Source organism: Garra rufa, chromosome 3 (assembly GCF_049309525.1).
Source record: "Garra rufa chromosome 3, GarRuf1.0, whole genome shotgun sequence".
Classification (NCBI taxonomy): Eukaryota; Metazoa; Chordata; class Actinopteri; order Cypriniformes; family Cyprinidae; genus Garra; species Garra rufa.
In genome coordinates, this window is record NC_133363.1 from 66,423,055 (window position 1) to 66,438,022 (window position 14,968).

At 38.5% G+C, this 14,968-nt stretch overlaps 1 protein-coding gene across 7 annotated transcripts in view; it reads right to left on the reverse strand.

The window, feature by feature from the left end:
- nrxn2b (neurexin 2b) overlaps nucleotides 1-14,968 on the reverse strand; it is a 537,859-nt gene that overhangs the window by 275,182 nt on the left and 247,709 nt on the right. For all 7 annotated transcript variants that reach the window (XM_073836530.1, XM_073836529.1, XM_073836528.1 and 4 more), the window contains 2 exons: nucleotides 3,465-3,626; nucleotides 140-578 (listed from right to left, as the gene is read on the reverse strand). In XM_073836530.1, the coding sequence (XP_073692631.1) occupies nucleotides 140-578; nucleotides 3,465-3,626 (601 nt within the window). The remainder of the gene's footprint in view (nucleotides 1-139; nucleotides 579-3,464; nucleotides 3,627-14,968) is intronic.

Consider the following 14,968-nt stretch of genomic DNA (forward strand, 5'->3'; position numbering starts at 1 on the left):
ATTTTCAGTTTTGATCAAGTTTGCATTGCATTTTTGTCATTACTATTATTTGATATGTCTATATAGTTCTTCCTAATTGTCTGGTATGAGTGACTCTGAAGTGGAGTGACTCCAGATGGCAGTGTGAACCTCTTCTCACCTCTCCGTCCTTCTCTCTGGAAGTCGACGTGGCACCACTCGCCGTCGTTCACCTTCTTGTTGCTGGTCTTGAGTTTGATGCTCCCGGAGCCCATGTCCATCAGCAGGTAGAGGAAGCCGTCCAGCAGCTCCATGGCGAAGTAGTCTGTCTTCATCTCTCGTCCCGGCCGCTGCTCTTTGCTGCTCTGCGGTTTGCCGTGGCTGAAGAGCAGCAGGCCGCTGGGCTCGGTGGTGCGGAAGTCGAAGGAGATGGAGCTGGTCTTCTTGGTGTCCCAGCGCGGCAGGGCGATGTAGGACTCGGCCGTCTCGAAGGTCACGGGGTCCAGGGCCGCCACGTCCTCGCAGCGGAACACCAGGTCCCCGTGCAGACTGATCTTAGGGTCTCTCTCGATGGCCAGACGCGACAGCTCCAGCTTGAAGTCGTTGTTCTTGTAGACCACCTGCAGGCGTGTGTTAAACAACACAGCTTCACTGAGATTGTCTCGTTTGCTTACAGATATGGAATGCACATTCGTTAAATGACATGTTCACAGATGTTTAACCTGCTTTGTATTGTTACAATGCAATTTATGCATGCAAGTTTCATGTTTATGCAGGTTTTATGAAAAGCATATCTTGCTAGCAGTGAATTACTCTTTTAAGTTTTCCATCCTACACTCTTAAAAATAACGGTGCTTCACGATGCCAAATAATAACCTTTTTTTTTTTTTTGTCTAAATGGTTCCATAAAGAACCTCTAACATCTGAAGAACCTTTCTGTTTTACAAAAGGTTCTTTGTGGAAAAAGAAGGTTTAAAAAGGTAAGAAAGAGACCTTTGACTGAATGGTTCTTTGTTGAACCAAAAATTGTTATTTTATGGCATCGCTGTGAAGAACCTTTTAAAGCACCTTTATTTTTAAGAGTGTATGTAACTGAAAATAAACATTAAGGGTGAAGTATGCCATTCCTGTCACTACCGACACCAACTTCAGGTGGAAGCAGCATTTGTTTGAGACAAGTTCCACCGAATATAAATACAACTTTTAATCATTTGGAAAAGAATATGGCATCTGAAACAGGCAAACAAGCAATTTATGAGTAACCTCCATGGGAAATAAATAAATGACAAAAGAAATTACATTAAATATTCGTTTAACTGCTCATAAATATAATTTGTATTCACGTGGGGTTTTTGCTCCATTGGAAACTAATGATATTCCAACTGTCTAGTTGTTAAATCTGTTAATTGGCGTTCAATAAAAAATAAATAAATAAATGAAGGTAGCAATTTGCTCTAGATTAGTTTAGGTAGGTTCTATTGCATGTTTTGAGTATCGACTATTCAAAATGAAAAACTATGACACACTAAAAGAAAAGAAGAAAGGCTATTATTTGTCACAATACAAAACTAGCTGTAAAAGAGTGAGTAATATTAATAACTATATAGACATCATTGATGTAGCTACTCTTCTGCACAACGGGAACCACAAAAACGTCAAGATGAATGTCAAACATGAAACACCAGCAGGTCTTTATTCCAAAAACATAAAATGACAATTACTGAAATTAATTCAGTGTTATGCAAAACTAATGCAGGGAACTAGAAATCCACTGCCCAGTTTCAGTCAATGCAACAGAAATGATTTGCACTAATGGATTTTTGTGATTTTTATATATTTACATAATTTTACATTATTTTGCATATTTACATTAGTGGATTGGGTGCAATAAAATGAAGAAAGTTAATGCAATTGCTTTAGCAATTTTATTCTTAATTAAGTCGAAAACTGCTTATTTACACAACAATATTGATAACAACAATACACTCCGCCCACCTGCTGTCACTCAAACACTCCAACTCACGCCATTGGCTGAACACATCTGACATCTGCTCACACAAACAGAAATGACGTACTTCACCTTTGACCCACAGATTGTCTCAGAAAGGATTTTATTTTTTCCTGAATTGTTAGTTAATGTTTTGGATTGCACTAAAACTCACTGACTTGATCACACTTTATAAAACATTGATCATTTGTTTACTTTTATAGGATTTGTTCCACCTTGTTAAAGGAACACTCCACTTTGTTTGGAAATAGGCTCATTCTCCAACTCCCCCCGAGTTAATAAGTTGAGTTTTACCGTTTTGAAATCCATTCAGCCGTTCTCCTGTTCTGGCGATATCACTTTTAGCATAGCTTAGCATAGATCATTGAATCCTATCAGACCAATAGCATCACATTAAAAAATGACCAACGAGTTTCCATATTTGTCCTGTTTAAAACTTGACTCTTCTGTAGTTATATCGTGGACTAAGACTGACGGAAAATGTAAAGATGAGATTTTCTAGGCTGATAAGATTAGGAACTACACTCCCATTCCGGCGTAATAGTCAAGAAAGTTTGCTGGTGTAATATGGACACAGCAGGAGCAGTAATATCACGCAGCACATCGCAGCACAACATGACCAACTGCATGCACAGAGAGTGTTCCTCGTTGGAAGTTACCTAGCTGGCAACTAATTTCAGGTGCTGTGTGATATTACTGCGCCTGCTGCGTCCATATTACGGCAGCAAACTTCCTTGACTATTACGCCGGAATGGGAGTGTAGTTCCTCATCTTATCGGACTAGAAAATCTCATCTTTACATTTTCCGCCGGTCTTAGTACACGATATAACTACAGAAGAGTCAAGTTTTAAACAGGACAAATATGGAAACTCGTTGGTCATTTTTGAACGTGATGCTATCGGTCTCATAGGATTCAATGATCTATGCTAAGCTATGCTAAAAGTGATATCGCCAGAACAGGAGAACGGCTGAATGGATTTCAAAACGGTAAAACTCAACTTATTAACTCGGGGGGAGTTGGAGAATGAGCCTATTTCCAAACAAAGTGGAGTGTTCCTTTAAACTTGTGGTGTTCCTGCTTATAAATCCGTCATTGTGCGATATTATCATTAAATGTTAGATTCAATCTTTTCATAAACCTGTTGTCTTTTGATTAGCACAGGTTGTGTGTTTCTTTTTGGGACTTGTAGGCCTTACTCATCTGAGTTTATGCATCTCAGGTTTTGAGTGAATATTGCCAAAATTAACTGGAACTAGTGCTTTTTTCCACTCAAAAACTGCATATGTTCAGATTAACGAAACCCACGGTCAACCAGATCCTAAAAGAAATACCAAACCTGTCCTAATTGAAAATTTGCTAACAAGATTGAATCCAATGATGCTGATAATACAGCATAATGAGAGATTTACAAGAGTTTTCAAAAAGCTGGTAATTTTTTAACTGGGAACACCAAATTATGTTCGGCTCAAGGGTTAGTTAGTGGTGTTGGGACTCACGTCTTTCAGGCAGCCCATGAAGTTGTTGCTGACAGGAGATCCGGGCAGATCGGCCGTATTGGGGCTTCCTCCGATGTAGAAGAAGTCGTCGGATCCCAGCATGGTGTAATCCTCCTGCGTGTAACCGGTGGTGGTCAGAATACCGTCCACCGAGATGGTGACCTGCCGGCGGCGCGAGCCGAGACACGGACGGACAGAGACAGAGAGAGATATCCCGGGAGGAAGAGAGAGACAGAGAGAGGAGACAGAGACACTGGATTAAGGAGTCATTGTGGTTGTGCTGCTGCTCTGAGTGTCTGTGCCGGCCACCGGCGGCTCCGGGTGCGAGGAAATGCTTCTTTAAAGCGCAGCTGAACCTACAACTATCCTCAAACTCACCGTCTCAAACACTCTTACTCCACTGAATCACCACAGACCACAGTCACGCTTTACTACAGACCGCACCACGCATTTAAACCAGGAACACGCTTCTAATTCCAGCATGTGAAGGAAAAAAGTATTTGATTTTATTTTACTTAAGTTTTATAATTTTATAATTCTTATATTTTTCATTTTAATTGTAGTTAAAGTTTTAGTCATTTTTTAGTTTTGTCACTTTTTATTAGTTTTTGTTGATTTAAATATATCGATATGGCTTTTATTAATTTAGTGTTGCTTATTTTAGTGCATCAAGTTAAACTAAATGAAATGAAAAATATTGCTTTGGAAACTAGCGGACATAAAATTACATTTTATTTATTTATATTTTTAAGGGGACACTGTTTTTGCAAAAACACTGTTTTTCATGCACTTGTCAAGTTTGAGATTTTGGGCTTTTCGGTTTTTCATTAAGTGTTTTTCAGACTGGTGGAAAGAACACACCCCAAAGATACTCTTAAGTCTTTCTTTTATAGCACTTTATCTATTTGTGTCAATAGATTTCAATTACAATGCTTATTTTTTGAGTTTTTTCTCCAACACTGAGCCATAAATCTCCACTTCAGTAGCACTTACACACACACCAACATTTTTATTCCTGTCTATATCCTGAAGGTTTTTACAGCAGGATTTATTCTTATTTAATTTGCTTGATTTTATACAACATTTTATTTCCCCAAAAATGGTAAAGAAATAGTGTTTCCTGTCTGTTCTATATATTTTTTTCTGAATTATTATATTGACTTCCCCAAATTTTGAAACTGCCTTCATCCAAGTGTTTAGATTTTTGCACTAGAAATATATGCAAATTAGTGCATATTTCATTAAATAATGCTCATTTGCATATTTAAATCTAACATTTTAGAAAACTTGTAATACAAAAAATGTTTGCAGTTATCAATGTAATCAATCATCTGGGTAAGTAAGGCGATAACTATTAGTTATTTCCTTTACCCTATTTACCTGCAGTGTCTCGCCTTAAGAAACAGATTATTTTCCTTTTTTAAATGGTTTTAGCTTTAATGAACTACAAGTCTGGTAAGGGTTCCAATTTTACAGTTCAGACTTTTTTTTTTAACCTTTATTGATGTAGTGCTTTATACAATGCAAATACTGTGTCAGAAATGCAATGTAATTAATATTAATGTATTTCTTCTATTTTGATGCAATCACTGTGCTCTAAAGCCTTTCTCTGGATGTTGTAGTCAGTAATACTCAGTATTTGTCTGATGGTGAATGGCTCGCTCAGATGGTCTCCTGCTGTAGTAAATCAGAGAATCAGAGCAGCTGATGAGTTTCGTAAGTCATTTTCAGTCTCTTCAGCAGTTTGGACACATTTTCCCGTTAAAAGCTCTGATGGAGAGTGTTTTTCTGTCATCCCGAGGGAGACGGCGGCTCTGTAACGATTAACAAATCAACACATGCAAGCAAATGTGTTTACTGCAGCGCTTTGCTTTTTATAATGATTTGTCAGGATCACTTATTTGTTGAATAATAATTATGTTTTTGGCCTTTCTGACTGAACGTGTCCAATTAAACCCTGAGCTGATAAAGGTTGACGCTTCGCGGCGAGGCGGACGACTTTATCTGTCAAATTGTGTTTTTGTTCAACTGCTATCACACAACGATTTCTCTTCACCTCTTCAACAACAAAACACAAAGCAGCTTCTAATTAAATATGTGCTCCTATAACAACTGCCACAGTCTGTTATCAGCTCTTCGACTGAGAGAAATCTGCGGTGATTCAGTGGAATGGTGAATCAGCTGCACCTGAAGAAGCCTTTCCCAGAGCGTTCATCGTCATCATCGCAGCATCACTCGCTTTGCAAAAAGCTCTTTTCTTTGGTTCTCCCGTACAGCGCAACACATTTTTATGTCTGCTGTGGTACTCTGAGAGCGTTGGCCTTTATTGTTGTGGAGCTGACGTCAGTCTCGTCTGGGATCGGACCTTCAAACCATCAGCATGAGAGACTCACTAAAGCATTTCTCAGGGCTTCTTTCACCACACTCTTAAAAATAACGGTTTTCACAGCGATCCCACAGAAGGAACACTTTTTCTTTTAATAATCTAAAGCAGTGGTTCTCAATTCCAGTTCCCCACAGCGGTGGTACTCCAGGACTATGATGATTTTTGATTGTGGATTATTAAAATGTCTCCACGATCTGCTTTTGAATATATATCGTAGTATCGTGCTACAGTGTGCTTCCATCTCACTATACTGATGCGCGTGCTAAAAACCTGTCAAACAGTGGCTGATTACTGGACTGAGCTGTCTTTGGCATCCGATTCGCTAATACTGTCAAAAACACGCAAGAATTACATATAAACACAGCTGGTTATGTCTAAAGTGAAAGTAAACAGCTGAGAGAAAAACGGTGCAGCTCTTAAAGTGACAGAACTAAACATGCTGCTGATTGTCATTAAAGGGACAGTTCACCCAAAAATGTTGTCACTCACTTGTTGTCCCAAATCTCTATTCATTTTTTTCTTGTGCTGAACACAAAAGAAGATATTCTTCAAAATAATTTTATGTTCAACTTGTTTTATGCTAAAAAAAACATTGAGACTGAGTAAATGATGACAGAATTGCCATTTCTAGGTGATGGTAGGCTAATAAAAAACAATGCAGTTGCTTTAATGTATCATTTATGTTTATAGTATATATAGTGTTTTATTTTTATATGTTTAATTCAGTTTCTTGAATGCTACTGATAAATACACCTACTCTATCTGAAAATTAATGTTTGTTTAATTGTATATTATGTGTATTTGTAACATGTAGCCTATCTTTGTTCTTATTTTTTAATAAAATTTGTATTTTCACCCACTTTGGCCTACACTGTAAAAAGTTTTCACCAGTTTCAACTTAAAAACTTACGTTTAGCAGCTGCCTTAAGATTTTAAGTTAAATCAACTTAAGCCATTTAAATTTACAAGTTATATCAGCTCATTTTGATTGCAATAAGTTAAAATGACTTGTAGTTTTAAGCTGATTTAACTTAAAAACTTAAGGCAGCTGCTGAACTTAGGTTTTTAAGTTGAATCTGGTGAAAACTTTTTACAGTGTAAACACCTGCCATTCTTTTTATTTTCTATTTTGTTACTTTGGCCTTGAAATAGGGAAATTATGTTGGCTGTACTACTCAGACAACTTGTCAAATAGTAAAACCAACATGACAAAGATTTGTGATAAAATCATGATATTACGGAGAAAAAAAAAAAAAAAAAACGTGATGTGATATTTTTGCCATATCGCCCACTCCTATCCAGGACTGCAATTGAGAACCGCTGATCTAAAGAACTTTTTAACTTTTTATCCAATTTCATGGATGTTAAAGGATCTTCATGGAACCATAAAAAAAGCTTTATTTTTAAGAGTGTATGAAGGTGCGATTGGGATTTACGTTTCTCAATCTGTGGTTGTGTTTTGCACGTAAAGATCCCGTGATATGACGAGCCGCTTTGATTTCTCGTGTGTTCATGTGTTTCCTGTTGAAACAGGTCTTTGTTTGTCACATGTTTCCAGAAGGAGGGAAATTCTCATTTGTTTAGACAGTGTGTGTGTGTTTGGAGTCAGTGTCTGGTGGCGCTCTGGCATTATGTCAGTGTTTTCAGTGCTCGTTTCTGGCATGGACTCTAGTGTTATTATGATAAATAAATCATTACGCCGAGAGAGAGAGAGAGAGAACCAGCTGACAGCCACCTGTGAGAACAACCCGAACAAGAGAGAGACGAGCGTTAGATCAGCTCATTCAGAACAGAAGAGATGCCACATAAGCTCACATGAACCCAACATCAGCTTCAAAACAAACGCATTCATTTCTACAGCGCAGACTCATTCAGTAGATTCACAGAGATCAACAGGAAAATAATTGGAAAATTAATCAATTATGAAACCAATCCAGTTTCAGCTCCACAGAAAACAAGGACATTATTGTTCAGATCAGTTCAGTGGTATAAAGTGGGTGTCAGTATCTGCCTCAAGTCTTGTTTTCATCTGATAAGATCAGTGCAGATCAAGGATATTACTGAATATTACTTGTCCTTTATCATTTTACAGCTCTTTCACTCCTAATTCACTGAGCAGTGCACTCTTAAAAATAAATGTAGGGTAGAGCGGGGCACAAACTAACATGGGGTTAATTGTAATACACCTGGTTTAAATATTTCCACACACGCTAGCATAACCAAATTTACGGTATTTACTAGTTGCCATAGCAACACTATGCAGAGAAAAAAGAGCGCCAAAATTCAAAAGTCTTTTGAAGATATCGCTGAATATTTATTTTACCATAGTAAAAGTACATTTCTGGCTGAAGCAAACTTTTCATTTCAGTTTTTATTATTAATTTAAAATTAGACAAATCCGCTATTATTTTAATCTCCAATTTGTTATTTATCAGTTTAGATAGTTTATTAATGCTTGGTAAACCAGCAGAAGACACTCACCTGTATTATATTCCAGTGGCGCAGATGGGGAACGCTGTAACACTGTGTGACAATATGCCCCGCCATTATTAAACTATGCTATTCCATGACACTAGCGATGCAATTTACACTATTGACTTCTAAGGATTTTGATAAGAAACCACAAGAAACAGGTGAATAAAGGCTGGCAATCAATGTTTAATGTTCAGAAGTTATTATTTCAAGAAATGTAAAGTATTTTGTCTGGTTTATGTGTGTGGTGTTCTATGAGAGCTGTGTTTTTCTGAATGTCTAAATGTGTTTCATCTATTTGTCCATTGTTTTGAACTACTGTACAGCTGTGTGTTGCGATCAGGGCCGTTCAAAGCATTGTTGAGATGTGTTCATTGTCAAACTCCAAAATTAGATTATTTGTATTTTTTAAAAAAAAATGTCATTACTTGTCATTACTACGCATGTATTTTATTGACAAAATATTTTAGTTTGTTGTGTATATTTTTTTTCATTGGATCAGATAACATTTGAAGCTGTCATATGGTCGTGTTACAACGTGCCCCTCAGATGTTACAATGTACCCCACCTACGGGGCATGTTGTCACATTTCACTTCCTTTCTTTTGAGGTAAATAACGAAAAACGTATACACTGTAAATATGAAACAAAGCGACATATTTGTTCTAGACAAGTGTGAAAATAATGCGGATAAAAATTGTACTCTGAACCCCACGTGGATTTACATAAACCGCAAAATTCAAAAAGTGTTAGGTTGTGCCGCGCTCTCCCCTAGTTCACCATGCCATAGAATAACCTTTTATTTTATTTAAACGGTTTCATAAAGAACCTTTAACATCTGAAGAACCTTTCTGTTTTGCAAAAGGTTATTTGTGGCAAAAGAAGGTTCTTCAGATTATAAAAATGCAAGAAAGAGAAAAGTTCTTTGTCTAAATGGTTCTTCTATGGCATCGCTGTGAAGAACCTTTTAAAGCAGCTTTATTTTTAAGAGTGTTCTGGATAATAGCAGGCTGTGTGTTTATGTTCTTTTATGGCTGATGTTCAGATTAACGTCTGTGATCTTGAGTTTATATTCACAGCTGATCCAGACGGCTGACCTTGAGCGGCTGTGAATCGTCATTCTGTCATTAGCTGAGGACGGTTATGTGAGATCTGTGTTCGAGGATCGAGTGCTGCTAATGGACGCTGTGTTTGCCTCTCTGTGACTGAACTCCAGCTCTGTCTCCAGACTAATGAATCACTGTATTTTCCTAAATATGTTGCTGTTTTATTATCTGAGATGTGCTGTGACAATATAAGGCAATTTCCATCAAGTACTCAAAGCTCACATTTGTGTTGGTGCCAAATGAGAGAGAATCAGAAGATCAGGTTTATTTGTAAAACGCATTTCACACGCACTGCAATTTTCAGCTTTTAATCAATTCATTTAGGCTTTGCATTTATAATCAATTTGTTTATAATGAATTCCACTATAATTAGTTTGTTTAAAGGAGTGAAAGGAACTAAAATACATGATTGTAGTTTATAATGGTGGTAAACATTTCATTTTATTTACGACATTATTCCTAAATGCAATAATAAAATGTGGCTTATATGTGTGTGTGTGTGTGTGTGTGTGTGTGTGTGTGTGTGTGTGTGTGTGTGTGTGTGTGTGTGTGTGTTTTAACCTCATGTGACTTCCAGTCATGTGCGACATATTTTCTGGAAAATATGGTACAAAGGTGGCGCATTATAAGTTTTACATCGCAAACTCTCTCTCATCTGTATTCACTGACCTGTATTCAGTTTTTTTGTCTTGTTTTCCAGTACAAATGTCTAAACAATTTTAAATCATTTACTGGAGAAGCAAAAGGACAAGAAGTCTAGTTTCCTAAAAAACATGCTCAAATGTACTGAGTTTATGGTTAAAATGAGAATATCTGCCAAATGATCAAGAAAAATAAACGTAACCCATTTAATCCCACCGGTCACAATAGTGACCAAAAAAAGTTTTACATTTTTAAGCTTTAAACACTTTTCTGACTAATGTTTCAGTGATATGGAAACAATAAAGGGTCTCAATTAAATCTGTAAAGTGTGACATGGTTAGTGCAAATTGTCACATGACCAGAGCAGTTTATTTCCTGTTTGCGCCATGAGACAATGATGGCTGCATTAAAGCTCCAAAACATAAGGCTAAAGTATGTTAACATAAAGATATGACAGAAAGATACGATTTTTGCTACACATTATCTCTAAGGTGTCTAGTAATAATATATAAATTCACATATATTGAGTTTTGTTGAGTGTGGTCATAGGAGGAGTAAACACGTTGACGGTGGGATAACAGTAGACTTAGGTCTACAATATAAACCCAATGCAGTTGTTAGTGAAGATTGCACTCAAATGTTGCAATGGCAAGATACTGCACTGAATCAAAGGTTCAAATGTTACAAATAAGTTACAATATTGATGTTGCAATACTGGCAGCACTAATATAACAATTTGATGATAGATGTTACAATGAAGTAACAGTTTTGAAATACGTTGATGATTATAGTTTTTTGTCTTTTATCTCAGTATTCCTTTCAATGTTGTATAAGGGTTTTTATGCATAATAGTATCCTAGAATGTGATCAAAGAGTTTAAAATAGCTGGGCTAAGATATATAACCAATTTTATGACTACAGAAATATGTTCATTCAGTACACACATTATCCCACCGCTCACAATTGTGACCAACTACAAAACACAATTTTTGACACACTTTTCAAAATAAATAAATAAATCTGAAAATAATTATTATTTCAAAGGGTTACTAATGACAAATGATTTGGATATTTTCATGTCTGAGAAAAATTTGGAATTAAATGGGTTACTTAAACGAGAAGTTGGCAGACATCTGTTGCTTGTTTTAAGCAAAAAGTCACTTAATTTTGAGTTTTTTCTTTTATTTTTTCTTCTCCGGAAAATGAGACTTAAATGCATCTTGGTGTAAGAGAGTTGCTATATTTGTAGTGAAAAACTTGACAGAAATGCAGAGGAAGAGCGTGGTGTTTGTCAGTGTCTACAGCAGTATATATGAACACATGAACCTTGATGATGCTCATAATTGTCTGATTTGAGCTCAGTGACTCACACAAACACACTATTGTGTATTTCATGAGGTTGCATCATGAACAAACGCCTCTAGTCAAAGAACAATAAAGGGTTTTGAGAGTCAAGATTCACATCTACTGTAACCCACTGCGCCGGTCATTAAACACACATCAACACTGTACATTTCTCAACAACACTCGTTCTTGTTCTCGTTCACTTCAACGGCTCATGACAAAAGGCTCTCAACACAGCAATAAAAGGACAAAATGAACTTATTGAGCTCAAGATTTGACATTCATTTCAGACACACTGCAATTTCTGTTACGTTTTCCACTACACAATATCTAAATATTGAGATGCATTTACAAGATTGTTGTACTGGAAAACAAGACAGAAATACTGAGGAAGATGTTTTGCAGTGTGAGAAATGAATTGGTGAAATGACAGAATATGGTCTCTGGTTCATATAAGCTCAGCACAGCTGCTTGTTTAATGCTAATTACATATAAGAATATCCGACTGCGGTTTAAAGCGGTTTGAGATGAAGTGCATCACATCGCACCGCAGGACGCGTCAGATTTACTCAGTAATTGACGTCAGGGCATCATTTACTCAGCGAGGACTCGCTTTAACAGCCTCAGGATTGGCCCACAGACAAACATCAGGTCAACGCCAGCGACAGGTTTCATAAACCGCATTACATATACATTTATATATAAACCACCAGGAAAATGATGTAATATGTGGAAAGCGATTATATGACAAGCATTTCCCCCAGTCGTTTGACCCGAACACACAGATTCATGTGATTTACGGGAAGAAAAATCACCTGCCGCTCCCTGAACAGACACTAATGCAATCAGCTGCTGGGAAACACAATCAGCCTGACAGTCACCTCACACACACACACACACACACACACACACACACACACACACACACACACACATGTTGGGTTTACATGTTTTATGGGGACATTCCATAGGCGTAATGGTTTTTATACTGTACAAACCGTACTTTTTATCACCCTACACCTACCCTACACCTAAACCTAGCCCTCACAGGAGATTGTGCATACTTTTACTTCCTCAAAAAAACTCATTGTGCATGATTTATAAGCCTGTTTCCTCATGGGGACCTGAGAAATGTCCCCACAAGGTCAAAATCTACTGATATTCCTATCCTTGTGGGGACATTTTAAGCATAAAACTCACTTCAGTTTGATACATTTTTGACCAAACAACACGTATTATTTGTCATTTTGCTTAAAGAAACATTACTGCGAAAAAAAAACCAAAAAAAACAAAACAAAAAAATTACTGCGCCTGTTGCGTCCATGTTACGGCAGCAAGCTTCCTTGAATATTACGCTGGAATGGGAGTGTAGTTCCTAATCTTATCAGCCTAGAAAATCTCATCTTTACATTTTCCGCCGGTCTTAGTACACGATATAACTACAGAAGAGTCAAGTTTTAAACAGGACAAATATGGAAACTCGTTGGTCATTTTTGAATGTGATGCTATTGGTCTCATAGGATTCAATGATCTATGCTAAGCTATGCTAAAAGTGATATCGCCAGAACAGGAGAACGGCTGAATGGATTTCAAAACGGTAAAACTCAGCTTATTAACTCGGGGGGAGTTGGAGAATGAGCCTATTTCCAAAAAAAGTGGAGTGTTTCTTTAATGCAGTTTAGGAATGTTTGATATTTGTACTGCAAAAAGGACCACAATGATGGCGCCGCGGATAGCAGCCTCTGTGCGTAGCTCTCCAGTTGTTTTAGTGTTTTTGTTCGTTTTTCCTGTTTTTTGTTTTGCAAACAAACAATCAGTTTTACCCGGGATGAACTGCTGAACATTCGGCAGAACACACCACAAAACTTTCAACTGGTTTTCGATTATTCGGACGTTTTATTTAATGTTGTAGTTGGCGGAGCAGCGGCGCTGATCAAGCGATACAGGACACGCAGACGGGGAAAACGAGCCGGCGCGCTCGTGAAGCTCAGACAGCTTTGTCACGCCAAAGAGGATGCTTACAGGAAAGGGGACAGTGTCTTGTATAAGCAGGCCAAATACACACTGGAAAAGGAGATCAAAGTGTCAAAGAAGAATTATTCCGAAAAGATAAGGAACCAATTCTCTTCCAGTGACTCTTCATCAGTGTGGGACAGCCTGAAAGCCATCACTAACTACAAGACACCATCCCCCTACATGGTGGAGAACCAGCAACTGGCAGACGATCTGAACGAGTTCTATTGCAGGTTTGAAAAAACTCCATTCACACCTCCAACAACACCCCTAACAACACCGCTCTCCCCCACTCCGACAATCCACTTCAGTGAAAGAGATGTTCGCTAGGTCTTCAGACAGAACAAAAGAAGGAAGGCACCAGGCCCTGATGGTGTGACACCAGCCTGTCTGAAAACCTGTGCTGACCAGCTGGCCCCCATTTTCTCATTAATCTTCAATTGGTCTCTGGAGATGTGTGAAGTACCGAACTGCCTCAAACGTTCGACAATCATTCCCATTCCAAAGAAACCCAAAATAACAGGACTCAACGACTACAGACCTGTGGCGCTAACATCTGTTGCCATGAAGTCGTTTGAAAAACTGGTTTTGGCTCATCTGAAGGACATCACCGGACCCTTACTGGACCCCCTGCAGTTTGCTTATCGAGCAAACAGGTCCGTAGATGATGCAGTGAACATGGGTTTACACTTCATCCTGCAGCATCTGGATAAATCAGGGACTTATGTGAGGATACTGTTTGTAGACTTCAGTTCAGCCTTTAACACCATCATCCCAAACCTCCTCCTTCCCAAACTATCTCAGCTCTCCGTGCCCACCGCTCTCTGTCAGTGGATCAACAGCTTCCTGACAGACAGACAGCAGCTAGTGAGGCTGGGAAAATTCTCATCCAGCACCCGTACTATCAGCACTGGCGCCCCTTGGGGTTGTGTTCTCTCCCCACTGCTCTTCTCCCTGTATACTAATGACTGTAGCTCAAAAGACCCCTCTGTCAAGCTCCTGAAGTTCGCAGACGACACCACACACATCGGCCTCATTCAAGACGGTGACGAGTCTGCTTACAGACAGGAGGTTAAAGAGCTGGCTGTCTGGTGCAGTCATAACAACCTGGAGCTCAACACGCTCAAGACTGTGGAGATGATCATTGACTTCAGGAGAAACCCCCCCTGCTCTCCCCCCACTCACCATCATGAACAGCACTGTAAACACAGTGGAGTAATTCAGGTTCCTTGGCAATACCATCTCTCAGGACCTGAAGTGGGATGTTCACATAGACTCCATTGTGAAAAAGGCCCAGCAGAGACTGTACTTTCTCCGCCAGCTGAGGAAGCTCAACCTGCCACAGGAACTGCTGAAACAGTTTTACTCTGCCATCATTGAATCCGTCCTCTGCACTTCAATTACTGTCTGGTTCAGCTCAGCTACCAATTCTGATCTCAGAAGACTACGTCGCATAGTCCGGACTGCTGAGCAAATCATTGGTACAAACCTTCCTACCCTTCAAGATCTCTACTTATCCAGAGTGCGCAAAAGGGCTGGCAA